At 47.3% G+C, this 27,640-nt stretch overlaps 1 protein-coding gene across 1 annotated transcript; it reads left to right on the plus strand.

Annotated features, from left to right (window-relative positions):
* The first annotated feature begins 5,035 nt into the window (after positions 1–5,035).
* VSTM5 (V-set and transmembrane domain containing 5) lies at positions 5,036–27,625 on the plus strand. The gene is made up of 4 exons (XM_028156979.2): positions 5,036–5,229; positions 24,113–24,439; positions 24,538–24,678; positions 24,814–27,625. Exons 1-4 carry the CDS (start codon positions 5,139–5,141, stop codon positions 24,855–24,857), a joined length of 603 nt encoding a protein of 200 aa, XP_028012780.2. The 5' UTR covers positions 5,036–5,138; the 3' UTR covers positions 24,858–27,625.
* Positions 27,626–27,640: the final 15 nt, after the last annotated feature.

The raw sequence follows: 27,640 nt of genomic DNA on the forward strand, positions 1-27,640 counted from the left end.
AAGTGGTTGCCCTAGCTGGTTTGGCTCAGTGGATAGAGGTCCCAGGTTTGATTCCAGTTAACGGCACATGCCAGGGTTGTGGGCTCCATCCCCAGTGAGGGACTTGCAGGAGGCAGCCTATCCATGAATCTCTCCCATCGTAGATGTTTTTATCTCTCTTTCCCTCTTCCTTCCTCTCTGAAATCAATAATATATATATATATTTTTTTTTCCTTAAAAAGCGTCTCTTGGGCAACAAACAAAAGAAAGAATGCTTTTGTTGCTGTTGAAATCCACATCAGCACAATTTTAACACATAAAGAGGCTATCAAGAGTGCTCATCAGGAGTGCTAATGTTGCTAAGGGTGAGAAACAAACAATGATCAGGACAATTGAAGAGGTAGAAAAACTGTTGTTGATTTGGATAAATAAAAAGCAGTTAGCCCATGACAGCCTTTCATATGTGAAAAAGCAAAGATGCTACATACTGATCTGGAAGATACCCCTGGAACCAGTGCTGAAGTGATTCCTTGAAGGCTAGTAGGGGTGGTTTGATAAATTTAAGAAGGGTTTATGTATGGATTAAACAGCCCATTAAACATGTACTGTATATAAGAAAGGTTAAAACAGGGAATCATTTGGGGTTCTAGAATGGATTCATTCCATTTACATCATTTCTAATGGGGAAAAAAGTTATTGGGTTTTCAAACTAATCACTTCTCAAACAACCTTCTGGAATGAATTACATTTGAGAACTGATATTCCACTGTACCCAAGAACAGAGGGCTATAATATATGCCAAAGATTGCAGAGGAGAAGCCAACATTTCGGATCAAGTGTGAATCTTGAATTACATCCTTTTAGCAAACACAAGCATCCTCAGTACTTCGTACATAGATTCCTCAAATCTTAGCCCCAATCTACTTTTCTAGTCTTCCTTCCTACTCCCTCCTCTCTGCTTCAATCAGACTAGTGCCCTGCCGGGAATCTTGCAGGTAATTAATGTCTGTTGAAAGAGAAAGAAAGGAAGGGGAGGAGGGAGGGAAGGAAGAAGGAAGAAAGGAGCGGGGGAAGGAAGAAAGGAAGTGAGGGAGGGAGGAAGGGAAGAAGGACCACTAAAACTGTAAATTCTCCCTGAAAGGTTAAAGTTGGTGGGTAAATGGTCATCTCAGATGGTGATTAAAGAAAATTGAATTTATTTAAGAAAAAGGGGATGGGAGGTGGGGCTACACACCGAAAGGGGGGCCTTGGAGATAGGTTCCCGGGGTAAGCCCACGATGAGCTGACACTGCCCATTGCTCCCCTGGTTGCAAGTCTCATGGGGTCCCTTAGAGATTGTGGAATACATGACTGTGGGAGAATGGCAGGGGTGTGCTCCTTGGACAAACAGCTCCAACTAGTCCTTGGTCCTGAGCTTATCTCTCCCTTCCAGGTGGAAATTTTTGGAGAGGTCTCAGGGGAGCGTCTTCACAGAATATTCATTAGCTTTCCAGGTGTGCTCTTTCAGGGTCGTGGTCTCCACTGATTGGTCGGTGCTAGGGCAGGGGGTCATTAGTCAAAGTAGCTCTTGGCACTACTTGTCTGGTTTTGCTGCTTTTGGGGCCTGGAGCTGAAATACAACTGAGGCCTCGATGCTATCTTTAGAGAGGAAAAGGTCAGGGAAGCTAAATCACCTGACCAGCAATATGAAAGATCAGGGGTCCACACTGCATGGCCAGTGATATGCTAGGGGAGGATAGGTTACCCTGGGGGCAAGGTTCTTGTTTTCCCAGTTTTGCCCCTTGCTAGGCATCTGGGGCTTTCTTCCTGATAAGTTTCTGTACCTGGCCCATCGTCCTTGCTCTGGGGGTCTAACACTCCCCTCTATGGAATCCTACTCTAAAGAAAGGATCTGATAAACTCAGATCTAAATGTCATCGGCATGACCACAAGATGCTTCTAACTAATCTAGAGTGGTGGTTTTCCATCATGGCTGTACATGAGATCATTTAGAGAGATTCTGAAAAACTCTAATGCCACCCCCAATAATCTGATTCCATTGAACTGGAGTGAGGCCCAAGGCATGGTGCTTTTTTTCTAATGTGCAGACAGGGTTAGCCATTTCTGACACAGTCCAACTCTCAGAGGTCCAGAGAGTTGGTAGGTGACAGAAGTAGGATATGAACTCATGGTATCACTGAGTCAGTCCAGCTGGCCTTCAGTCGCTCTTTATCTCATTGAAGTTCTTTCTTCTCTCTTAAGTCTCTCATTCATATATTTCTTTAACGAATAGTTACTAAGCACCTACCCTGTGCCAGGTGCCAGGTATAGGACAGTGAGCAATACAGCCCATTTCCTCTTCCTTGGCCTCAGCAGGAAGAGCCGTATGCCTGAAGGCCTTTCTCAATTTGGATCATTCTATCTCCATTTATTGGTGAGCTTCTTGGGCCTAGGAGCAATGAGTGATTCATCTTTGGAGCTGCAGGCCTGCTACAGGGGCAGATTTAATAAAAATCTGATGAATAAACAAATGGATACAAGTGATTCCTGAATCCCCTTCCATGGAATAAAGAAAACAGAAAAATGTCACCCAGCCAGGGTAGCTCAGTTGGTTGCACCAAAAGGTTGCTGGTTCAATTCTCAGTCAGGGCACATACCTGGGCTGTGGGTTTGATCCTATAGAAGGCAACTGATTGATGGTCCTCTCTCTCACTCTTTCTCCCTTCCTCTCTCTAAGCATATCCTTGTCTGGGTTAAAAAAGAAAATGACAAAGACCATCTGAGGTGTTGTGTGTTTTTTTTGTTTTTTTAAAAAAAGAACATGGTGTGGTTCAGTAGTTGAGCATCGACCTATGAACCAGGAGATCACGATTTGATTCCCAGTCAGGGCACATGCCCAGGTTTCGGGCTGGATCCCCAGTGTTGGGCGTGTAGGAGACAGCCAATCAATGATTCTTTCTCATCATTGATGTTTCTATCTCTCCCTCTCCTTTCCTCTCTGAAATCAATAAAAATATATTTTAAAAAACAACAACAGAAAATGTCAGGAAGATCACCTATATTAATCAGGACTTTCTCATTTTATGTCATAGAAATACAACTTAAATTTCCTGAGACAAAAGAGGGTACTTATTTCATCATAACTGGGAAAGGCAAGTGTAGAATCCCAGACACACAATGTCATTGGGGCTCCATCTGTCTTCTCAGTTCCCAGCTGTTTGTGTCATCTCAGCTTCATTCTTCATTCAGGGCCTCTCCATGTGACAGTCAAAATGGTTCCTCGTATTCTCTGATTTTAGAAGTCCCCACAACGGCCTCAGGGAATTCCCAGGGAAGACCAGCCCATCGGTGAACCAGACACTTTGGCTGGTGAAGAGTGTACTCTGGTTGGTCAAAATGCCTCACAATCCACCCTGCGGCTGTCAGCAGGGTACCGCTACCATCAGCCTCATTGTGAATCCACAGAGTTGGCCAAGAGTCCCCCTTAGGAAGCAGAAGAAGGAGCTAGGAAAGGGTGCTGGACTTCCATGCTCTTCCCTCTTTCCACCTTTCTGTTCCACCACCTTACTTGGCATGATGGCTTTTGTCCTCATCCATGCAAATGCATGGATGCAAGATAGGTACCACAGATCTAAACATTATCATTGTCTTCAAGGCAGGAAGAAAGGGGAGGAGCGGCCCTAGCCTTATCCATCACTATTTCCAGGAAAACAAAAACCTACCTAGAAACACCCCAAGGAGGCTTCCCTTAAACACCACTGGCCAGCATTAGATCACACTGCTGCCCCCTGCTGCAAGGGAGGCTAAGAAATCTAGTTTTAACAAATTGGAATAGAATTTCATCACACACACACACACACACACACACACACAAAAAAAAGAATTTCATGACTAGCGGGGACCAATCCTAATTCCTCTCCCACCCTGTGCTCCTTCCTTCTCCCCTAGGATTAAGTTCTCTTGCTCTGAGTCCCCATAGCATTCTGGTCTCCCTTATCAAAGTGATATATGCACTGTACAGCAGCTGCTCATTTTTCCAGCCCCACCTTTTGCTAGGATTTCTAAAGAGGTGTCCATACCCTATCTTGTGGTTTTGTTTTGTTTTAATCCTCACCCAAAGATATTTTTCCATTGATTTTTTTTTTTAAGAAGGAGTGGGAGAGGGAAAGACAGAAAGAAACATCAATGTGAGCGAAACACATCCATTGGTTGCCTCCTGCTCAAGCCCTGACGAGGGCCGGGCCACGGAGGAGCCTGCAACAGAGATACATGCCCTTGACCGGAATCAAACCCGGGACCCTTCGGTCAGCAGGCTCTATCCACTGAACCAAACTGGCTACAGGCCATTCCTATCTTGTTCATATTTGTATCCCCAACACTATACCAGCATAGTGCTTCATTCCACCAGTGCTCTCCATCGACCATGTGTCAGGCCCTGTGCAAATAAGGAGACTCTCAGTGAACTCTTCTTGAATGAATGAATGAATGATGGGAGGTAGATAAATGGATGATGGGTGGGTGGGTAGTGGAAGTCTGAGTGGTAGATGGTGGATGAATGATGGATGGATGGATAAATGGGTGGATGGTTACATGGATGGTGGATAGATGGGTTTGGAGGACTATTATCACTGTCCAAAGGCTCCACCCAGAGCAGCCGCATGTGGGCTCCCTTGCTCCCCGCTTCTCACTCCTCTCCCCTCAGGTTGTCATTTCGGTTTCCTAAAAGCCTTCTCCTTTCCCGTGGAGCCATTAGATGGTCCCTCCTGGCGGCTAGGCAACAGCTAGTCCTTTCCCTTCTTCCCACCACCCAGCATCCAGCTGAATCTTGAATCGATACCAGTCAACTGGGTGTGAACGGAAGGAGACTGCTCCTTGTTTGCCAGTATTTACTTCTAAGTGTGTGCATATTTTCTCTCTCTCTCTCTCCCTCCCTCCTCCCTCCCCTCCCATTCTTTCTCTGTCTGTCTCCCTCTCCTCTCTTTCCAAATCCTAGGGAACTGGTTCAACCAGAGCACAAGCAGCTAGCTCATCCGCATCTGGCCCCAAGGACTCGCAGGAGCAGAGGAGCCGAGGAGCCGAGGAGCAGAGGGGAGGCGGCCGGGCGGGCGGGAGCGGCGGCGGCGGCGCACAGCCGGCCGCGCGGGGGAAGCCCATGCCCGGCGTGCCTCCCGGGCTTGCTCATGAGGCCCCTACCGAGCCGGAGCAGGAAGCACGGCGGCATCTCCCTGGGACTCCTCGCCCTCCGCCTGGCCGCAGCCTGCTGCCTGCAGAGTAAGCTCGGGGCTGGGCGGGGCGAGGGAGGGAGGGTTGGGGTGTCTCGGCTGCCCGGCCGCCGGCCCCGGCCACCTCGGCAGGCCCTTCCGGGGGTTGGGCGCGGCCTGGAGCTGGCGCCGACCGGGGCCAGAGGGACCTGGGCAGAGCGGGGTCCCCCAGCCAGCCCCTGGGACAATTCTGGGGAGCGCCGCGCAGGCCCAGCGGGATCAGAGCCGGAAGCCGACCGGCTTCATTTCTTTTTCCTGGAACCACCAGCCTGCCCCTGCGGCGCCGGAGACCTCAAGGGCGCACGGGCCCCGCCCCTGCTGCTGGGACCCCTCCCACTCCCCCCAACCCCCATCCTCCCGGTTCACTCAGACAGTCTCTCTTGCAAAGGGGTTCTGGGGGTTTGGGTTGGGTGCTGGGCCTGAATGCAGGTGGTCTAGCCTCTCAGCACTGAGCGGAGTGTGGGCACTGGAAACCGCCCCCCCCCCTGCCCCCCACTTGATGAATCTGACTGAAGGCAACGCACAACCCCACAAACTCGCCCAGACACAGACAACAGATTGAAAAGGCGGTCTGAGTCTCTGGTTTAATCATTAGCATTATTATCATTTCCATTTTACAGATTAGTCAGCTGAGGTTTAAAGAGTGACCAGTGCAGGGCCACTGGGGCGGGGAGGACCAGCGGGTAGAGCCCGCACGTGTTAAGCCCGGAGGCATTCACCATCCCTCAGACTCGACAAGCCTTCTGTCCTTTAGTCCCCTGGGCGCCCTAAGAAATAAGTGCTGCTCTTATCCCTGTTTCACCAGGCACAGAGAGGTGGTTGTCACTTGCACAAAGTCCCCAGCTAGCCAGGGGTACAGCCAGGATTCAAACCTGGGCAATCTAGCACCTTCGACCTTCATACCTCTCTGGCTAGTGATCAGCTTTTGGAAGCTGCAGATCTCAGAAGCCCAGAAAAACGGGCGTGAGACGTGTGCGCCTAGCTGTCTGTGGGGCAAGGACTCGCTGCTGGGAGTCCATCGGGTGGAGTTGCATGACCTTTTCCCTTGTTTTTCAACCCTCCACCACATATTTCCAACCGCCATTCTCGGGCCACATCTGTACAGCTCGCCCTGACTTCCAAGGGCCTGCCATTCACCACCGTGTAGAATTCATTTATTCACTCACTCCTTCAGAGCACTACTGCCTGCCTGCACGAAGGAGGCCACAGTGGGTACTGGAGATAGCACGGATCACAGTCTTGTCCACAGACAAGGAGTCAGGAAAGCCAGCTTGGGGTGGCGAGCCCTGGGAGACTCAAAATCAGACTAGGAGAGCCACGAAAAGCCCTCCCCCCAAAGGGAGCTATACCTGCTGAGACATGACAGATGCACAGGAGCACCAGAGAAGACAGGGTGTCCTAGACAAAGAGGAAGCACGTGCGAAACCTGGAGGACAGGTACAAGTTTTGCAATTCTCCACTCAGTATCTGGCTCCTGAACAGCTGTACGCTGCAGGCAGCAGGCACTCTTTCCGGCTCTGGGTCTTTAGCACGTACCCAGTGACAGCCAGGCTCTCGACCTTAAAAGTCACTGAACGGATGTACACCTGCCTGAAAGAGGCCCGTGCTTCAGGGCCAGCCTTGATGATGTAGTGGGCTCCCTCTCACCTGCTCCCTCCATTTTCTGCCTTTTCAGCCTCTGTCAAACGCTGCCACCCAGAAAGTCTGATGCTCATCACTTACACTGAAGTTCTGTTAAAGCACACCCCACAAACACGAACTCACAGACAGCCTGCACCTGAAGCGTTTTCTCTATACATGGACTGCTATGGACTGAATGTTGGTGCCCCCCAGAAATTCATATGTTGAAGTCCTCACCCCCCAGGATGTGCTGGTTTTGGAGGTGGGGCCTTTGGAAGGTAATTAGGTTTAGATGAGATTATGGGGGTGGGAGTTCCATGATAGGATTTAGGGTCCTTATAAAAAGAGGAAGATGCCAGAGTTTGCCTCTCCATCATGTGATACATTAGGAACGTGGCTGTCTGCAAGCTAGGAGGAGAGCCCTCACTAAGAACGGAGTCTGTGGGTACATTAACCTTGGACTTCCCAGCCTCCAGAACTGTGAGAAATAGAGGTCTGTTGTTTAAGCAGCCCCTTCTTTGGTATTTTGTTACAGCAGCCTGAGCTGACTAAGACTGATTTAAAAGCTTGTCCACTCAGAAAGCTGGCAGGCTTCCTGTAGCAGGCCAAGCTGAGTGCCTTTCTAGGACCCTTGTTCATTTCCTTTCTCACCTCTCAACATGGTAAGGGCTATGAGTATCTGGTGCTCCCTCTCATTTAGAAGCGGATGATCAGAGACTAAAGCAGGGAAGTTTAGTTAATGGCCTGGGTCCTTGTCAGCTTGCTTCTTGTGTTCCAACCCCAGCTTCTGAGAAGCAGCCTGCTACCCCAACATACACACATACTCATCCACATACGTGAATACACACATGAGTGTCCTTTAGCATCCCCACTTTACCAGGGGGAGCTGGCCCCACTGAGTTGCTCCCAGCCCAGTGCCCAAGACAGCAGAGGAACAGAGTGGGGGTTCAGTCTGGGTCTGGGGAGGAAGGGAACAGGCTGGAAGCTGCCAGTTCTGAATGGAGCCATGGGTTCTGGATTTAGCTGAGAGTAGGAAGGGTGGGAAGGGAAGGAATTCCCTTGAGGCCCCTGGGGAGATGCCCAGATTCCTAGATCCAGAAAAGGGGCCCAGTGGTCACCAGTGTTGCCACCCAATGTGGCACATGTTTACTGAGCACCTACTGTGCACCAGGCTCTGCACTGGACCTGGATGACACATAGACAGACAAAGTGTGGCCTCTCTCTGCACTGAACTTGCAGATTAACTTGTAAATGTACCCACCAAACAAAGTGGGGTATGCTTTCCAATAATGCAATCATGCTGTACTGGTTATTCAGCAACTTAGTTTTTACACCAATTGTTTTTAGCTCTATCTGCGTTGATAAGCAGAGATCTCGCTCCTTCCTCTCAACCTCTATACCGATGTCATCACATAAATGTGCTAAGTTTTACTTAGCCAGCCTCCTCCTAATAGATGTTTAAGCTTTAAGTCTTTAGCCCTCACTTGGGGGAGAGCAGACCCCTCTTACAGGGTGACAAGTATAGTGCTAGTGATTCATATGGAGGACGTGGAAGGCCGACGCCACTTCCAGGCTGATGGGTGCCTGCAGCACACACACACACACACACACACACACACACACACACACACGCCTGGAGGATTAAATTGAGGCTCTTGAGGGAGTGGTGGCTTCAACCAAAGAGTCACCCAGATGTCTTCATTCCTGATCTCAAAGGCGTCCTGATATGCTGCCTGCTCGTCTGGGAAGGGGCTGTAGGCAGGAGGCCCTCCGTTCCCCGTTATCCCCAGGACCTAAGGACACCCATACATCTCATTCGCTGTAAGACTTACACGTTTTTTTTTTAATATGTCTGAAGTCAGGATGCATGTTACAAATCAATAGCTTTGCTGTAATCTCTGTTGGCTGGGACTGAAGTTGAGTCCTTCCCGAGAGAATGTGTGTAGCTTCTGTCTGTCACCAGGAGGCAGCCAACCTGGGGGGTAGGAAAGGCTTCATGACGAAGGCGAGGCTGAGTCTTGAAGGATGAGTAAGTGTATTCAGCAGGACTGGGTGGAGAAGCACGTGCTAGGCATACTGCAAGTGCTCAAAAAAAAAAGAAAAAAAAGGTGCACTATTTATCTTGCAGCCTGGCTGAATCTGGACATACTGAACAAAATAAGGGGAAGTGGGTGCTGCCTTAGCAGGCATTACCTGGGATTTAGCTGGCACCCCACTAACACTGCACCTCTTGTAGTCCAGTGCTCTCAGGTCCTGGTCTGCCCATATATGGCTTTTTCCCGGAAAATGGGCTTGGGCCAGGAAATTATTTACTTATCCAGCCAAAATGGGAGTAGGAGAGAGGCAGGACCGGCAAGTTCAAAGTTGGAGAATGATTTTCTCCCATAACTGGTTTGCTGGGCTGGGAAGGCACCCGTCAGCCCTGTGGGCAAAGGGGAATTGGCACACTGGACCAGGCGTCCTCAAACTACGGCCCGCGGGCCACATGCGGGTGTTTTTTGCCGTTTTGTTTTTTTTTACTTCAAAATAAGATATGTGCAGTGTGCATAGGAATTTGTTCATAGTTGTTTTTTTTAAAACTATAGTCCGGCCCTCCAACGGTCTGAGGGACCGTGAACTGGCCCCCTGTTTAAAAAGTTTGAGGACTGGACTGTAGAGAGAGCACAGGACATTCCTTGCTAATGTGGGGTCCAGGAAGCACATTGGTCTTCCCCTGCTGGGGTGTATCCCAGGGGTGGGGGCAGCTCAGCTGCTCTGGGGCTTCCTGGGGAAGCTCAGCCGGCAGAAGGGGCAGGGCCTGGGGACTGTTCCCAGTGCTGGTGGTAAGCCCTGTATATGAGGACACCTCCCTTCCCCTCGCACACAGGACAAGGAGGGTGGGCTGGCTCAGTGCTTCTCAGCCAAGGCTGCATGTTAGATCCACCTGGTGGGGGGGAGGGGGGAGAGGTCTTGTAACACCTACAGATGCCCATGTTCTACCAAGACAGTTAAATCGCTATCTCTGAGGGCAGGACCCAGCACTCCTTTGCTTCGCATGTAAGTTCCTCAGGTGTTTCTAATGCGTGGCCACAGGCAGAGAGCTCCCGGACTGGGCCATTTCTGCGTCCCTCTTTGAGGCTCGTCACATGGAAACAGCTTGTTTCTCCCCCTTCTGTTCTCAGACCGCCGCCACTGTGTGTAGTAGAGTCTCGCCTGTGTCTTATTTGTGGTTTTGCCCTAACAAACCTATAGATCAGGGGTGGGGAGCCCTTTTGCTACCAAGGGCCATTTGGAGATTTATAACATCATTCGCGGGCCATGCAAAATTATCTACTTAAAAATTAGCCTGCTGTATTTGCTCAAATATTTCATTGACTCACCCCTAATGGCCAAACCAAGTGATTCTGTGGGCCTTTTACAGCCTGTGGGCCAGACGTTTCCTACCCCTGCTGTAGATACTTTCCCACCGGGATCAGGTCAGGAGACAAGGTTGTTTTGCTTTGAAGTTTGGTTTGGTTCGATAAATAGTTCCTGAGCACCTGCTGTGTGAGACACAGCAAGCCAGGAGCCAGCGATACTCAGCATGGTCCCTGCAATGGGGGTCACATGGCATAGAGGGAGGTCAGATGCCCAGGGAGCACTGCGGAAGGCATTAAGCTCAGTTTGGAGTTGGGAAGAAGCTTCTTGAAGAAGAAGTCTTGAAGGCAAAGTAGGCGGTGGCCAGGTGAGCAGGGAAAGAGAGTTCTGACAGCAGGAAATAATGAGCACATAGTGTGGCCATCTTCTCTCCCTTTGGGCCAGTAGCAGGGTGACAGTTGTCTAGTAATACCAGGTTTTTCAACTCATGCCAATTTCTTCCTATTCAATCTAATAAGTCACCTAACAGTTAAAGGAATGTGGCTTGGGAAGGTCTTGGATCATAGGTGGAAGGTGTGAGAATAGTTTCTCTGATAAATCCTTGAACTTGCAGATTAACTTATTAATGTACCCGCCAAACAAAGTGGTTTTGGGGTATGCTTTTTAGGAACCTGATGTGAGGAGCAGCCTTGCCAAAGAATCAGGAGGGAGAAGTGGGTCCCTTAGCACCAGGCCCGGGCCAGGGGACCCAACGTGAGGCTCCATGGACTGTTTGCCCTGGTGTACAAATGTATCATCCCTGCCCCAGACTTCCTGCGGGGCAGGGTCACATCTTTTAGGAGCCACGCCCAGAAGCAGAACACCAGACCTGCTCGTCCTCCCGCCATTAACCAAACCTTCTGCATACTTGGGACGGCATTCCAGCGATCTTGAAGCAGAATTATTTCTGCATGTCAGGTAGACTGACAATTCAATCTGACAGCCAAGTTTGAGTGAGCTATCTGTCATGTCAGACCTAGGGGCATGATGCCTGCTTGCCTGCGCCTTCCAGCAGGGGCCTGATCTCAGACCCACTGAATTAGAAACTGAGGCTAAGGCCCAGCGACTGTGTTTGAACAAGGGCTCCAGGTGATTCTGATGCAGCAAAATGAGAAATGCATTTGAGAGGACGGAGGGAGCAAACGGAATTACTTAGCTCACCAGTTCCGAAGGCCCACTCTGCAGGGGCTCTGAGAAAAGATTGGGCTGAGCTGGATGGGCGCCAAATTAACTAATAATGGACTTCCACGTGGAGCAGGTGACGCTGAGTTGGTGCCCTGCAGATGTTAGTCCCCTTCGCTTCCATTTCCAAATGCTCATTGAATGGAATGAGGCTGAATTCAAATCTCATGGCCTGGAATCAGGGCTTCTTCTGGGTGAGAAATCGGGGGAGGGCGCTCCTCTGCCCCCTGGGATTGTTCCTGTCTTTCACCCACATGTTGTTGTTTTTTTGGTTTGTGTTTTTATTATCATTGACAGCAAACCATGGTAATCCCTAATTGCAAACGAGAAAATGGTGGGCCAGAGAGGTCAAGGGATTTGCCCAATCACACCATTAGGGTGTGTGCAGCCAAAATAGAACCTGGGGCTTTTGGTTCCACAGAGCGTGCACGGGTGGCCCTTCCAGGGCTTCGCCGGACAGCATCTTGCCCTCCTCTGCCACCCTTTGCTGCCACAGGCAGGTAGGCCTGCCTTCCTGGCACCTGGGGAGAAGGGTGGAGCAGACGTCTCACAACGCCTGCTAAGTGTTCACTCTACCGTCAGAGAGGAGCTGGGAAGAACACCAGGTGAGTGTGGTGACCCGGAAGCCACAGGGTGTTTCAAGCAGGTGACATTGGTCAGCAGTGTCCCAGGAGGTGAAGGTCATCTACTGAGAATGAGGAGGAATTTGTAGGTCCAAAGAAATGGGAGGCATCTTGTCTTAGTAACTGTGGAAAAATTACGAGTAAATTTATGTGAAAAAACGTGGTAAGATTGGCAGTATGGAGGGCCCTCTTGAATTTTGGTGATCTGAAGGTGCACTGGAAACAGTGGGCTCTGTGGTTCTGGAGAGTGTCTGCCATGGGACACGCTTCTGCAGCGTTGACTGCTCAGGTTTGGGCAGAGAGGAAGAAGAGAGTGGTCGATCCAGGGCTGGGAATTTACCTGGCAAATCTGATGAAAAGACAGAGGCCAATGGAGATTAAAGAATTGGAAGGACTGCTGAAGGCGATGGAACCAAGGCTAGATAGGGAGGGGTGAGGATTGGGAAAAGCAGAGGGAATCCTTGGGTAGAAGGATGGAGCAGGCCAGTGGGAGAGGTTGAACAGTTAACAGGAAAGAGAGAAGTTTATGGTCAGAGCAGGCTGCTTTACTGGAGGCCAAGGAAGATGGAGCGAGAATGTTCTTGTAAAAGAGGGTGCTGGATGGATTGTCCATGGGAATGCTGGAACTGGGGGGCAGAATGCTCTCATTGTTGAGAAGGGGAGAAAGTGGAATACCCTCAAGGGAACAGGATATATATATATATATATATATATATATATATATATATAGATATATATACATATATATACAATATATATATATATAGATATATAGATATATTTTTTTCCCCCCAAAAGGGTGGAGGAGTGAAAGTCTAAACCAGTGTTATCCAATAGCAATGTAGTGCGAGCCACACCTGCAAGCCACATATGTAATTTTAAATTTTCTAGTGGCCACATTAACTTCACCTGTTTCTTTTTACGTTCTCATTTTAATAATGTATTTTGTTTAACCCAATATATCCAAAATTACCATTTCAATGTATAATCAGTGTAAAGATTATTAATGAGCTATTTTACATACTAAGCCTTCAAAATATGACGTGTATTTTACACTTAGAGCACATCTCAGTTTGGACTAGGCAATTTCACGTGCTCAACAGCTATGCGTGCCTAGCAGCTATTGTATTGGAAAGCCCAGGTCTAGACTCTTGCTTCCTATCCCATCTATCTCCCAAGTCGTTACCAGCATGGAGCAATGTGTGCTTTGGGGGAAAAAAATAAGTGAAAAACTTCACCTCTATAATCTAAGTACCTTATCTTATTGGAGGCAACTGTGGAGCAGCGAAAAGAGAGTTGAGTTCCAGTTTCAGTTCTGATTTTCTACTGGGCAAGGACTTGGGCACTTACATTATGCCTCTGAGTCTGTTTCCTCATTTGCCCTATGCATCTCTTCCACTGGGCTGCCCTATGCATCTCTTCCATTGGGCTGCTCCTGAGCTGTTTTCTTTATAATAAACTGGTAATAGTTTTCTCAGTGAACCAATAAGCAAGTCCCTGTGAAGCAAAAAGCATAATTTCTTAACCCAAGTCTCCTGCCTGCTTCACGAGTCGAGGTAAAGTTTGGTAAGTGCTTTATGGTGTAAATGCGAATCACTAACATTTTCAAACAAGAAGAATCTGGGGCTCAGACCCAATGTTGGCATGCCTTTATTGTTAGGATTGTGCTGTTTTTATTTTTTAAGTCAGTCACAAACTTCTTAAACTATTCCAACTATTCAAAAGGGTCTAGAGAAAATACAAGGTTTTCCTCCACCCCAGGCACCCAGTCTCCTCCCCAAAGACAGCCACAGCTCCTGGTTCTTAGTGTGTGCTCGCAGAGGCGTTCTGTGTGTTTCCACGGATAAGTGTGTGTGTATACATTCATTACTTTACTCAAAAGGAAACATTCTGCCCTGTGCCTTTTTATTATTTTTGAGACTATCTAATACCAATGCATATAGGCCTGCCTCATTTTTTAATGTCTCTGTAGTATGAACTAAAGTATGAACGTCGATAATACAAAGTATGAATATTGGTCATTTATTTAACTGGTTATGACCAGCTATAAGTAGATGGTCCCTGCTCCTGGTTCTTGAGACAGAGCGCTGGAAACCCTCGAATTTCCTGAGTGACAGGAACATCTTTGGTTATAATATTTGGTGTGAGTGCCCAGTTCCCGACACAAAGCTTTTAAAACCCTTGGAATCACCAGCAGTGATAAGAGTGTGTTTTTGTTTGTTATTGAGGAGATATCGGAAGATGAGGGCTGATTGGCAGAGGAACTGACCATGTGATTAGAGGGTTGGAACTTACAGCCTCACCCCCCTGACCTGCAGGGCCCCCCCCCCAAAGGGAGAGGGGCTGGGACTTGAGTTAGTCACCAATGGCCAGTGATGTTATTCAATCATGCCTATGTAATGGAATCTCCCGCTCTCCCCCCATCACCCCACTCTACCTCCCCACCCAAAAAAAAAAAAAAAAATTGAAGGGGTTCAGAGAGCTTCTGGGTTGGTGAACACATCAAGGTCCTGGGAGGGAGATGCACCCAAAGAAGGCATGGAGGCTCCACCCCCTTCCCATGTGCCTTGCCCCATGCATCTCTTCCATGTGGCTATTCCTGAGTTGTATCCTTTATAGGAAATTGGTGATAGTAAGTAAAGTGCTATCCTGAGTTCTGTGAGCTGTTCTAGCAAATTATCAAACTTGAGGAGGGGGTGATGGGAATCCTTGATGTGTAGCCGGTTGGTCAGAAGTAGGAGAGACCAGGACTTGTAATTGGCATCTGAAGTAGGAGGCAGTCTTGTGAGACAGAGCCCTTACCCTGTGGGGTCTCTGCTGACTCCAAGTAGCCAGTGTCCAACAGTTTTCCGTCACCAGTGAACACACAGGTTGTCCCAGCCTTCCGCTATAATTGACTACCATGCTTCAGTGACAATACTCACTTATATCTCTGCATCTATATGCCCTTATTACTAGTAGGGTAAGTTCCTCCAAGTGGAATTCTGGGTCAAGAGGTATGTGCTATTTAAATAATCCTCTAGATTTCATCATATTCCCTCTCAGCAGGTCACACCCATTTACAATCCCCACAGTCATGTGTGAGTATAACTTCTGCACACTCCTAAACACACAGTGTTATCTAACTGCTTCATCTTTACCAGTCTGATAGCAAGTCATTCAACTTCCCCGGCCTGGTTTCACTGCGCTGTGATAATAGTGTGTGACATCTAGTGCCTAGCAGGTGCTACCAAGGGAAATGGTGGCTATTGCTATTTTGGAGTGATTTTTCTGGTTGGGCTACAAATATAGGAACCTGATGAGGGGAGCAGCCTGCCAGCCTCAATCTAAAACTGCCTCTGTCCATGTTGTTTGGGGTTGACTTTCCAAGGCCATTAACCTTTTGCACTCGGATGTCGAGATTAAAATTACTCTTTGAATGTATCAATAATTTGAAATATAAAAAAATCCAAATAAATAAGTTTGTATGAAAAGAAACTCCAGTTTTTTATTCTACTGCCGCGCTTTGTAAAATCTGGGGTATTTAAAAAATTAAATCCCGAGTAAAATAAAGGAATCGAGAAAAAAGCAAGCGAGTGCAAAGGGTTAAACAGCAAGATCATGGGGGAGCTCCCTTGGAGAGGAGCTGAGCTTTGGTCTCTGAGTAATCAGGCACTGGTGGGCGTGGGGAATGAAATACCTGAGCTAACTGGAGGGATAGGCACCCTGGAAAATAAGTGCAAGTGTCAGTCATCGGCACTATTCATGGCATTTAAACCCAAGGGCCATTATTTGGGGTTGCTGTGCAGGCCTCCTACACACAGCCGTGTTCCCAGAATGCCAAGCTCATTTGTTTTAAGAACGGCAGGAATGAGGCAGGGACATGGATATTTTAGTTTTGTAAAACTGTGCCAATTCCACGCCTAGCTATTTAACTCTCAGCAGACTTGAGGCTGGGAGAGGGGTCTTGCCAGCACCTCCCTCAGCCAGAACCATTACTCCTTCAGCTCAGAATAAATCCTCCCTTTCTGATCTCTCCAAATAGGCAGCAGTTTGACTGGCAAGACATACACATTCATTCATTCATTCATTCATTCATACAGTTATCCAGCATTTGGCCCTGTCAAAAATGCCCACATTTAGAAAATGTCCCTGGGTTCCAAGGACCCATAATGTTTATTTCTACGTTTGGTTTATACGATTTTTAATGAAAAATACTATTATGTTTTATTGCTCCAATAATTCTGTTGTGGCTGTATTGCCAGTCATAACGCTTCTCACCTCGGTAGCCTAGCAGGTCATGGTACATGGGGTTAGATATATGGGTCAGGGTTCAAATCTTGCAGAAGAGCAGGATTTATATTAATAGTAACTACAGACCAAATGTCTCCATGGACCTTTTGGTAAAGGATCAAATATCAAGCAGCTTTTGGTGTGGACCAAGTGTCTCTGTGGACATTTTGCACGGGGCCGAATTATACGAGCATATTGTGAGCATCTACAAAGTGCCAGGCCCTGTGCTAGGTGCTGGGTTTCTGAGCTGGATTGGAAACTAGATCTCCAAGCAAAATCTCACGGCCTACCGTGCACCTGTGCGCTTCCTGCTGCTCCCTATCTCCTCCCCAGGCCAGGCCCAGGGAGGGCCACACCCGGCTGTTCCCAACGGTTTGGGCTCCGGCCAGGGGTTCTCCTGAAGGTGCCTAGGACCAGCACACGTGGTGCAGTGTGGGCGATGTGTGTAAATGATAACGAATTCTGCTGCCAGATTGCCCTTCTGGGAGCCACGTTCAGATCCTGCCTTCCTCTATTCAAACACCCCCCACCCTGTGTCCTCCCTGCCCGAGGGAGAACTCCTTCCCGTGATCCCAAGCCTGTCAGTTCCTCACACCACAGCCAACCTGCACGTCTTCGTCACCAGGCCCCAACCCTGAGGACCGGCCACGGCGCCCTGGGGTGGGTACACTGTTCTCTCCGCTGGGATTGTGCTTCCTCCCTTTCCCGTGCTTTTAGCATCTTATTCTTCCAGCCTCCGCTTAAGTGAGTGTCTCCCCTCTTCCCAAAGTCCTGCGGACGGGAGTTGTCCTCAGTAAGATGGGGATGATGATACTCAGCAGGCTGTGGAGGGAGTGTGGCGAGGGCAGGCTAGGCTCCGTAACGAGTGGGAGGTCCCCACTGAGATGGGCTGGCAGTGGGAGTGCCGACCCACGGGAGGTGTGTTCAGAGCCAGGGTTAAGGGAGGAATGGCTTTTGTCCACCCTCAGCTTACCCAGAGCCGGCTGTCCTACACCCACCCATGCTGAGAGCCTTGGGCGCCTTAGAAATCAGCTCCTCTTGGAGTTCACTCTTGGCTCTTTGACATTCCTTTGAGTCTCAGGTAGGGTGGCCAATTGTTCTGGTTTGCCCACGACTCTCCTGATTTTAGCACTGACACTCAGTCCCAGGCAAACCAGAAAGGTTGGTCACCCTGGCCAGCGACACAGACCTGCTGTGAGAAGGGCGAGTGGTGGGGCTGCAGATCCTGGGTCAGCACTCAGCGCTCGTCCTTGCTGGGCCTTCCACGTGTCCCTCATCCTCACAGCCTTCCTCCCGGAGGTTTCCCAGTCCTCGTTCTAAGTGGAAGACGCTGAGGCTCTGGGAAGTGAAGGCGCTTTCTGCGGGTCTCACAGCAAGGAGACACCATGGCTGAACCTCTGTGGGTCCCGCCCGCCTCAGGTGTCTCCACCACACCTCACTGCCAACGGAAATAACGCTTTTGGAGGGTGATTCATCACTCCACCACCCACTCCTGAGCCCTAGCTTTCTGACTCCTGGTTTAGCTGCTTCCAGGCTCGATCAGGATGAAGGCAACCTCGATGAGATACTTATTTCCTGGTTCTCAGCTGCATCTGATAATCGCAGGGCTGGGAAAATGGCTTTCCGGATAAGGGTGAAAAATGTCCCGATTAAGGGGCCTCCTCCACGACTCCTTAAACTCAGAGGCCACGTGGGCAATGTACCTCTCACCATTAGCTGAAACTCTTGTCCACCGGAACCGTGTTCTGAACAGTATGGACCTTTGATGTGACTTCAGGAAATATATTCTTTTTAAATAGTACATTTTTATTTATTTGTAATATTTATTAAATTGATTGGGGTGACACTGGTCAACATGAACATATAGGCTTCAGGTGTGGGTTTCTGTGTTACAAGATCTGTATCTTGCACCAAAGTGTGCCCACCACCCAAAGTCAGATCTTCTCCCGTCACCTTACATTAGGACCCCTTCTTCCCCCAACCCCTTCCCTCTGCAGTCACCACACCGCCATTTGTGTTCACAGGTTTCAGTTTTATATCCCACATATGAGTGAAATCATATAGTTCTTAGTTTTCTCTGGCTGACATATTTCACTCAGCATAATGTTCTCAAGGTCCATCCATGTTGTTGCAAATGGTGCTACTTCATCCTTTCTTATGGCTGAGTAGTACTCCATTGTGTATATGTACCACGTCTTGATCCAGTCCTCTATTGTGGGACACAGGTTTTTCCATGTCTTGGCTGTGAATAATGCTGCAATGAACATGGGGGTGCATATATCTTTGCGAATACATGATTTCGAGTTTTTGGGGTAGATACCCAGGAGAGGGATTGCTGGGTCAAATAATATGTTTTTAAAAGCAGCAAAGCTCTATCTCTGTAATTTATTTCTAAGAAAAGAAATAAGGAACCATTCTAAGTTCTCACCATGTCAACAGATTCTTGGAAACTGAGACTTTAAAACAAAACAATGTTATGATGAAACCAATTGAACCCTAGGCTAACTGATACAAATAAGTGTTAGGTTCCTTCGGTATATTTCTGACAAAAACATCCCAAAACTTCTAAATAATGAGAAGCGAGATAAACTTTTACACTGAACTTTTCTTTAAACTTTGCCAATGAGATTGTTCTAACCAGGAGAACTTAAAAAATATTTTTAAAATATTTGTAAAATCTTTATTGTCGAAAGTATTATTTATGTCCCTTCTGTCCTCCCTCCCTCCATTGAACTCTTCTAGCCCCACCCTCCACCCCCCACCCCATGCCTTCACCACCCTATTGCCTGTGTCCGTGGGTTATATATATTTGCATACAAGGTCTTTGGTTGATCTCCTCCGACCCGCCCACCCTTCCCCGCCTTCCCTCTGAGGTTGGACAGTCTGTCCCATGCTTCTATGTCTCTGGATCTATTTTGTTCATCAGTTTATGTTGTTCATTAGATTCCACATTGAGTGAGATCATGTGATACTTATCTTTCTCTGACTGGCTTATTTCACTTAGCATAATACATTAATTTTTTATTTATTCAATTAGTAACTATGAAAAGTTAAAGATTCTATAAATGTATAAAAACAAAATAAAATTTTGTTGTCATCCAATCTCTAAGTAGAAATTCCTGTTCACAGTTTAGCATATATTACTGCAATATTTTTCTACATATTAGCAAATATTTACACAAATATAAATAAGATCATATTATGCTGTCTTATAAAGTTATGTTTTAATATGCTTTCATTTATTTTATTTTTTTTTTTGAGAGAGAGAGAGAGGGGAAGGGAGAGGGAGAGAAACATCGATTGGCTGACTCCTGCAAACCCCCTACTGGGGATCTAGTTTACAACCTGGCCATGTGCCCTGACCAGAATTGAACTGGCGACCTCTTGGTGCATGTGATGACCAGGAGGTCGTCAACCAACTGAGTCACACTGCCTGGGCTATAGATTTATTTTGTAACTTGGGAACGTGTCATAGACATCTTTCCTTGTTCTTACAAAGCTCCTCCTGTCCGTGGCTGCCTGGCATCCACTGTATAAGTAGAACCTGATTTATCGGACCGACCTCCTTGAGTAGAACGTTTGAGCCAGCTCTGAATGTTGGTCTAGTCACTAAGTTTCTCTGGACTTGTTCTGGAACAGTTTTAGCATGAGGTACAGAGGTGGTTACTGATTAATTCAACTTTTAAACAGTTGACGAGCAGTTTGCCTTTAAACCCTTGGAACTGTTAGTTTTCCATCTTTGCTATGGATCATTTATTTCTAATTATGTGTGGTAGATTGACAGGAGGAGAAACTTGTTGTTCCTAAAACCTGTTTAAATACCTGGTTAGTTTGTCTGATTAGGAGGTTTTTCTGATCAAGAGAAAAGACAGAAACCAAAGTGAACTAGCTGGTCAGTTTATAGCTGTATCAGTGTTAACTTAAAAATAAAAGGCCAAAGTGAAAAGCAACGAGTACTTATTTGAGATAAAAAAAAAGAGTAGCTATTCAGGATGCACTGATTCAGGCAGAAATCCAAATAGTGTTCTGATTAGGAGACAAAAGTAAGGGATACGAGAAAGGGAAGGGGGACAATTATATCAATAGAAGGAAGGCATCTCTATTGGTGTAGGAAGGCTAGCATAGTGATGTTAATTCTAAAGAATGTTTTTCATTTTCAGTCTGTAGTCTTCTGTCCAGTCTGGTAGTCACAATATCTGCTTTCTTGTTATCTTTGCAAACAGTTCTTTGGGCACAACGTTGCTTTAGGCCCCGGCCAAAGGTTATTTTTCCCTGTTTTAACACCCCAAAGGCTTGAGGCCTAAGTTCCTCTGGCATGGCCTCTCGGCTCCATTTTAAAGTGAATGCTTTTGTATTTTTTATTTTTTTTACAACAACATCTGAGAAACTTGGGCTTGTTTTATTTTTGTTTGTTTTTCAGTTTTGCTGTTTCTTGAGCCAAAGTAATTGAAAGGCTCAAATAATAGTCAGCATGGTTAACCTAGGATGTATATGAAATACACATACGTGATGATGCAGAGTGTCACTCATTCTAAATATGGCTCTCTAGCTCTTATAGTAATCACTATTCCAAATGCTCATATTTGTGATCATAGAAATCAGAAAATATAGATAGATAAATGATAGTCAGTCACCAAGTAGAGTGGGAAAAACACGGGTTTTGGATCATACAGAAACTGCATTCAAATCCCACCTTTGCCATTTCCTAGCTATGTAGGCATGTTGCTGAAAATAAGGGTTGTAAAGTGCGCAGTTAAATATTTTACCCTTTGTTCTCACTGCGTGATCTATAATAATAATCCACTTCATGTTGATATTTACTGCTGTGTTGCTGACAATTACCTGAAAGAGAAGTTGGGGTGCTTCACTGGGCTGGAAAAAGTTTAGCTACACCAGAAAGCAGGTCTAATTAAGCAAGTTTGTTCTCTATATATAAAAGGCTAAGTTGACTCTCGCATGTGTGATACATATAAAGCTCTTGCTGGTGCCAATCGCACACATGTGTTTGGATCTGTCATTGTCAATTGTAAATGTGGTTGACACTAATATTATAGAGAAAGGGCGAGTAGCAATATTAAAATATTTCTTCTAATTAATTTCCTTTCAATGTGCACCAATTTGTGCACTGGGCCACTAGTAAGTAAATAATATAGTAACTGGCATAAAAAACCCTTGACTGTAGTTCTTTCTTATGTTTGTTAGCTTTTAGATGTACCTAATTTTTTATTGATTGATTGATTTTAAGAGAGAGAGAGAAAGAGAAGAGAGACAGGCAGGCAGACACTCTAACCAACTGAGTTACCTGGCCAGATGTGCCTAGTTTTTAAAATACCCAAGCAGCAACAGTTCTATCAGCAATGGCTCATCCTTCTTCTTGCTTCTATAAATATTTGGTCATTCACTTACTCATTTCCTCAGCAAACATTCATTGATCAATAACTATGTTAGACGTTATGCTGGGTTCAGGAGGGCAACAGAGATGAAGAAAACACATAATTCCTGCCCTCCACAGGCTGTCCTGGAATTTGGCCTCTGTTTTCTTCCTGAGAAAAAGAGAGAGAAAGCAAATGTAGCAAAGTATTAATAATTGGTGAGTGAAGGAGAAGGTATATAGATATGGATTGTGCTTGTCTTTTAACCTTTCTGTGAGTTTAACATTTTTTAAAATAAAAGAGTTGGAGAGAAAATGCATTTCTGTAATTTGACAGCTATAACACTTGAAAACCATTATTCCCAATTTTTCAGCATGGAATTTATCAGATTATCAGTCACCTAGCCAGGTCTGAGGAGAGCAGCACAAATATGATATGCTGGGGATGGGAGAGGACAATGAGAAAGGCCTGGAAAAGTAACAGGTGTGGTTACCTAGAGCCACAGCAGGGGCCCCAGGGCAGCTGGGCACCCAAAGAGTGAGAGGGCTAAACAGGAAGTGGAGGTGGAAACCAAGGAATGGCCTCCAAGCTTGAATCCTGCCCTATTCATTCTGTGGTCTCCAGCCAGCCCTGGCCTATCCTCTCAGCGTGGGGGCATTTGTCACATTCTGGGCCATCTCCCTCCAACCACTGACCTTTGACTTGGGCATACAAGATAAATATGTCGATTTTGGAGTCGACAGTCCTTGTGTGACCCTCAGCCTTGCAGAGTGAACTTGGACAAGCTAGTCCTGTGGAGCCTGAGGTTTCTTACATGTAAATCCTTGATAGACTTGCAATAGGTTGTATGAGGCCGAGAGAATGTGTGTAAAGCAGTTAGCATAGGGCCTGTGCCGGGTACCTACTTAATGCAATATAACAACATACATGGCACTACTATCAGTATACCCATTTCATGCAGAAATCTCTGCTTGATGCTTTTTGGCCTCACCCACCCCCACATCTAGTTCACCAGCATGTCCCCCCATCTCCCAAATCTCCTAAATCAGACCACTCTTCACTCTCTCCAAGGCTACATCTCCATCTCTTATCCAGTCCTGTGCACAGCCACCTGACTGCTCTTCCTGCTTCTATTCTGGTCCCTTCACCCCCAGATCGTTTTCCACAGCAAACATTCTTAAGATTAATGGAGAACGTCACCCTCCCAATTAATTCTTCGATGGCCTCCTATCACCCTTGAGTAAAAATCTTCACGCTGACCTTGACCTCATGGGTCCTGCCCATCTCCTCAACCTTATCTCGTAAGCCCTGCCCAGGGCTTTCTGTGTTCTAGCATACTGGCCTATGTCTGTCCCTCAAACACAGCAATGCTCACTCTCGCCTCATAGCCTTTGTAGTTGTTCCTCTGCCTGAAATGTGCTTCCCCCCTGTCTTTATCTGACTGCCTCCTTTTCCTCCGTTAGGTCTCAATCAAAAGCTATTTGTTTGGCGAGAACCTCCGTGACCATTCTATGTAAGGGTGTGTACCACTCCATCCCACTGGCCACCATGCCCTGTTTCCCTATCCTTAAAGCACTTGTCATTCTCTAAGATCAGTGGTCGGCAAACTCATTAGTCAACAGAGCCAAATATCAACAGTACAACGATTGAAATTTCTTTGGAGAGCCATATTTTTTAAACTTAAACTTCTTCTAACGCCACTTCTTCAAAATAGACTTGCCCAGGCCGTGGTATTTTGTGGAAGAGCCACACTCAAGGGGCCAAAAAGCCGCATTTGGCTCACGAGCCGCAGTTTGCCGACCACGGTCTAAGATGATCTCGTTGGTTCATTCAGCCCTTGTACGTCTCCCTTACAGAATGAAAGCGCCAGGGAGCGGTAGACAGTAGCCTTGCGTCTTGTTCACTGTCTGTCAGCTCAGGCTGCCAGAACAAAACACACAAACTGGAGGGTTTAAACAACAGAAATTTATTTTCTCACAATTCTGGAAGCTGCAAAGATCAAGGTGCTGGCAGGGTTTGGTTCCTGGTAAGAGCTCTCTTCCTGGCATATAGACAGCTGCCTTCCTGCCATGTTTTCACGTGGTCTTTCCTCCATGCGGGGAGAGGGTATGAATTCTCTAGTGTCTCCTTTTATAAAGACCTTAATCCTATTGGGTCAGGGCCATACCCTTATGACCTCATTTAACCTTAATTACTTCCTTTGAGGCCCCAACTCCAAATACAACCATATTGCGGATGAGTGTTGCAATATAGAAATTGGGGGAGGGGGGAGGATATAAACATTCAGTCTATAACATTCACCGTCGTAGCATTAGCGCCAGAACTTAAGAGAGAGCTTGGCATGTAATAGGCACTCAATAAGTATTTGATAATAAATCAATGGATTATAGAAGTTCACGCCACTGGAAGTCCATATCAGTTGCCCCACATCTAGCACTCCATCCTGCAGGTCAGGGCGTGTCACTGTACATTCCCCAGTCTGCCATCAATGCCACGGTGCAAGAGGACATCCTGCTCTCTGTGGAATACTCCTGCCATGGCATCCCCACCATCGAATGGAAGTACACATCCACCTGGGGAGCGCAGAAGATCGTGGAGTGGAAGCCAGGGACTCAGGCCAACGTCTCCCAAAGCCACAAGGACAGAGTCTGCACCTTTGACAATGGCTCCATCCAGCTGTTCAGTGTGGGCGTGAGGGATTCCGGCTACTATGTCGTCACGGTGACCGAGCGCCTGGGGAGCAGCCAGTTTGGCACCATCGTGCTGCATGTGTCGGGTAAGACGGCTCCAGGGGCCCTGTGTGTGGGAGGCCGACTTCACGACATTAAAAAAGACTTAACTTCCCCCTCCTCTTCCCCGTCCCCCACCCCACAGAGATCCTCTATGAAGACCTCCACTTCGTCGCTGTCTTCCTTGCTTTTCTCGCTGCTGTGGCCGCAGTGTTAATTAGCCTCATGTGGGTTTGTAATAAGTGTGCATATAAATTCCAGAGGAAGAGGAGGCACAAGCTCAAAGGTAATTCTCTGGGCCTTGTGATAACCAGTTCATGCTTTTATGGCTGGAGGTAGCCCACGTTAGCTTGTTCTCACCAAAAAAAACACCCACCTTATGGCTGATTTGCAACTCATTGACTTGTCTTTTGCTTTGCAGAGAGCACAACTGAGGAGATTGAGCTACAGGATGTTGCGTGTTAGCCAAGGCTGAGCCCAATGACATTCCTACCTCAAGAGGAAAACTATTTTCCAGTGGAAGGAGCAAACATACCAATCCCTGCTAAGAGCCTCCTGTTGTCCTGCCACAGCCGCCCATTGCTGATGGACAGAGTGGCCTTGAGGAGTTGAGGACTCCGGATTGGGCCAAGTCAGTTCTTGTGCGTGCATAAAAGTCAAGGAGAAGAGGGCTTTGTGTGGCTGCAGCCCAGAGCCGTGCTAACCTGCGGGCAAAGGCATAGGGCAGGCACTGGCTGCTTGCTCACTGTGTTCTGCTCGGCCCAGGATAGCCGTTGGAGGCGTCCCCATGCTGGAGACCAGAGTACTCGAGGTCAGGTGTGCAGCCAGCAGGCTGTCTGTGCTCCTGTCTGCTCTGCTCTGCCCACTAATCCTCTGCTGTGGGAGCTGCTGTGAGAAAACGTGAGGTTTTTAGACCATCTGCTGCCCAGGACAGAGGTCGGACGAGACCAAGGGGTTCTGCTTTGATTTAGGGAGTTGCTCAGAGAAGGGCGAGCACCCCCATGGCCTGGAACTTTAGGGGAAAGAGCTTAATTTGTTCTTGAGGGACCAGCATAGGGAACAAGGAAACAGAAGAAAATTATCTTTCTTTTCCTGTCTTGGTCCAACGTTAATGAATTTTCCCTCCTGTGGCCCCAACGTCAGCCGGTGCGAGGAGCACAGTTTTCACCGCGGGCAGCATCGGGCCTGCAGGGGCCTCCTGCCCGGCTGTGTGAAAGCTGGGCCTGCGTAACGGGTGGCACAACAGGACGTCAGCATGAGTATTCTTCAGCGATCTGAAAGCAACCAGCACTATACTGAGTACTGGAAATTGATAAAATGCCCTGGGGTGTTGGGCTCCAGGTGAAATTGGGGGCTGGATCTCAGCGGGCTTTGGCCTTATTCTCTCAGGTGTTGGTGAGCATGTTCACCTGAAAGTTTCTCCATCCCAGCTTCCATTGGCAAGCTCTGAAGCAGGTCTGCATTTATTTTCCATCATCTTGTCTCTCTCCAATATTCTTAGCTACAGACCAAAGGTGCCATCTCAATTATTGGTGGAGGCTGAAGTTATTAGCTGAGTCCCCAGGCTTTAGCTGCAAATTCGCCCATGCAAAGCAGAGTAAGAATATTCCCTTCTGCCCAGCCGGTGCGGCTCAGTTGGTTGAGTATCGTCCCATGCACCAAGGGATCACTAGTTCAATTTCCGCTTGGGGCACATGTCCAGGTTGCAGGCTTGATCCCCATCAGGGGGCATGCAGGAGGCAGCGATCGATGTTGGTGCTCTCTCATCGATGTTTCTATCTCCCTCCCCCTCTCCCTTCCTCTTAAGCTAAAAAAAAAAAAAAAAAAAAAGGAAGGACAGAAAAGAAAAGAATATTCCCCCCACTTTATGTCCTCAACATCCACATCTTTTCTACTTCCCATGTGGCAGAATAAGGAGTTGTCTGCACAAGTTAGTATGTCATCTTTCCTTGAGTAGTGAACCCAGGGTTGCAAGAAGAAATCTTTAGCAATGTTCAGACAGGAGCTACGAGTGATCTAGAGAAGGGCTCCGGAGGAACCACCCAACTCAAAAGGCCAGGGAATAATTGGTCTGCACAATTGATTTGTAGCTCTGGCTCTTGACAGAAGTTCCCACCTCAGGCCACCTCCTGCACACACACGTGTGAACGGGCACCCCTGTGCCCTTTCCCCGGGCAGCACAGGAGCCAGGCCTGTGCCAGGACAGGTTCCTTGTACCAGTTTCCAGTGCCCTGGAGAGGCACGGGGAGGAGAACTGGAGAGAACAGGGGGTCTAGGACCTGCTTATGTCTTTCTCCTTTCACACACTGCGCCCATCCGCGGGAAACCGGTTTGGATCTGGTAGCTGCTGGAGTCTGAGTCCTCTTTTACCACCTGCTTTTCAGAACTCTGCCTCTCAGCTCGTCAGAAGTCAGGGGTGGGAATCTTCATAATAAAAGGAGAAATGGGGAAGAATGCCCAGTGAGAGGCCTCAGGGGCAGACCGAGATGTCCATTAAATTGCCCCCCAAATTTGTCATGAAAGTTTTCCCCTCGGCTTTCCATTTCTTTATTTTGCACTTTTAAAGCTCCCTCCATCCTGAACATTCCTGTGGAAAGTTTTTGATTCTAGAGCCTGAGGTTTTTGTCCATTTTTCAAAAACAGGAAAATATAACATCGGAGAGGTTAGCCCCTGTAAATGTTAAGCTAAAAGTTATTATGTTTCAAACTGTGAAGGTGTTTCAAAGAATGAAATAAAACCTGAAAATAAAGTTCTGCTCCTTCGTGTGTGAGACTACTGTTGCAGAGAGAGGCCTCAGGGCCAGGGTCCCATCAGCTGCGGGCATAAGCAAAACCCTTAGCCAAGGTCAGGGTCAGGGGTCTGGCACATTTTATTTATTTGTTTTCATTTACTTACTTCTGAGGAGAGACTTAAAAACCTTTTATTATAAAAATTTCAAACATGCACAAAAAATGAAAAATTATAATGACTTCCCATGTACCAATTACCCAGCTTCAATAAAATTATCAACGCATGGCCAATCTTGATTCAGCTTTGCCTTCTCCCCAACTATATACCACATGATTTGAAGCAGGCAGCCTGTCATTCATTTTTTAAATACTAGTAGATAGTGTCACCACATTATTGTCTGGGTTATGCATATAAGCCTATATGTTCTTTGGTTAATCTCTTACAGCCCCTCCCATCCCCTCTCCTTGGAGATCTGTCAGTCTGTTCCATGCTTCTGTGTCTCTGGACCTATTTTGTT

The sequence above is a fragment of the Eptesicus fuscus genome, chromosome 13, assembly GCF_027574615.1.
Source record: "Eptesicus fuscus isolate TK198812 chromosome 13, DD_ASM_mEF_20220401, whole genome shotgun sequence".
Taxonomy (NCBI): Eukaryota; Metazoa; Chordata; class Mammalia; order Chiroptera; family Vespertilionidae; genus Eptesicus; species Eptesicus fuscus.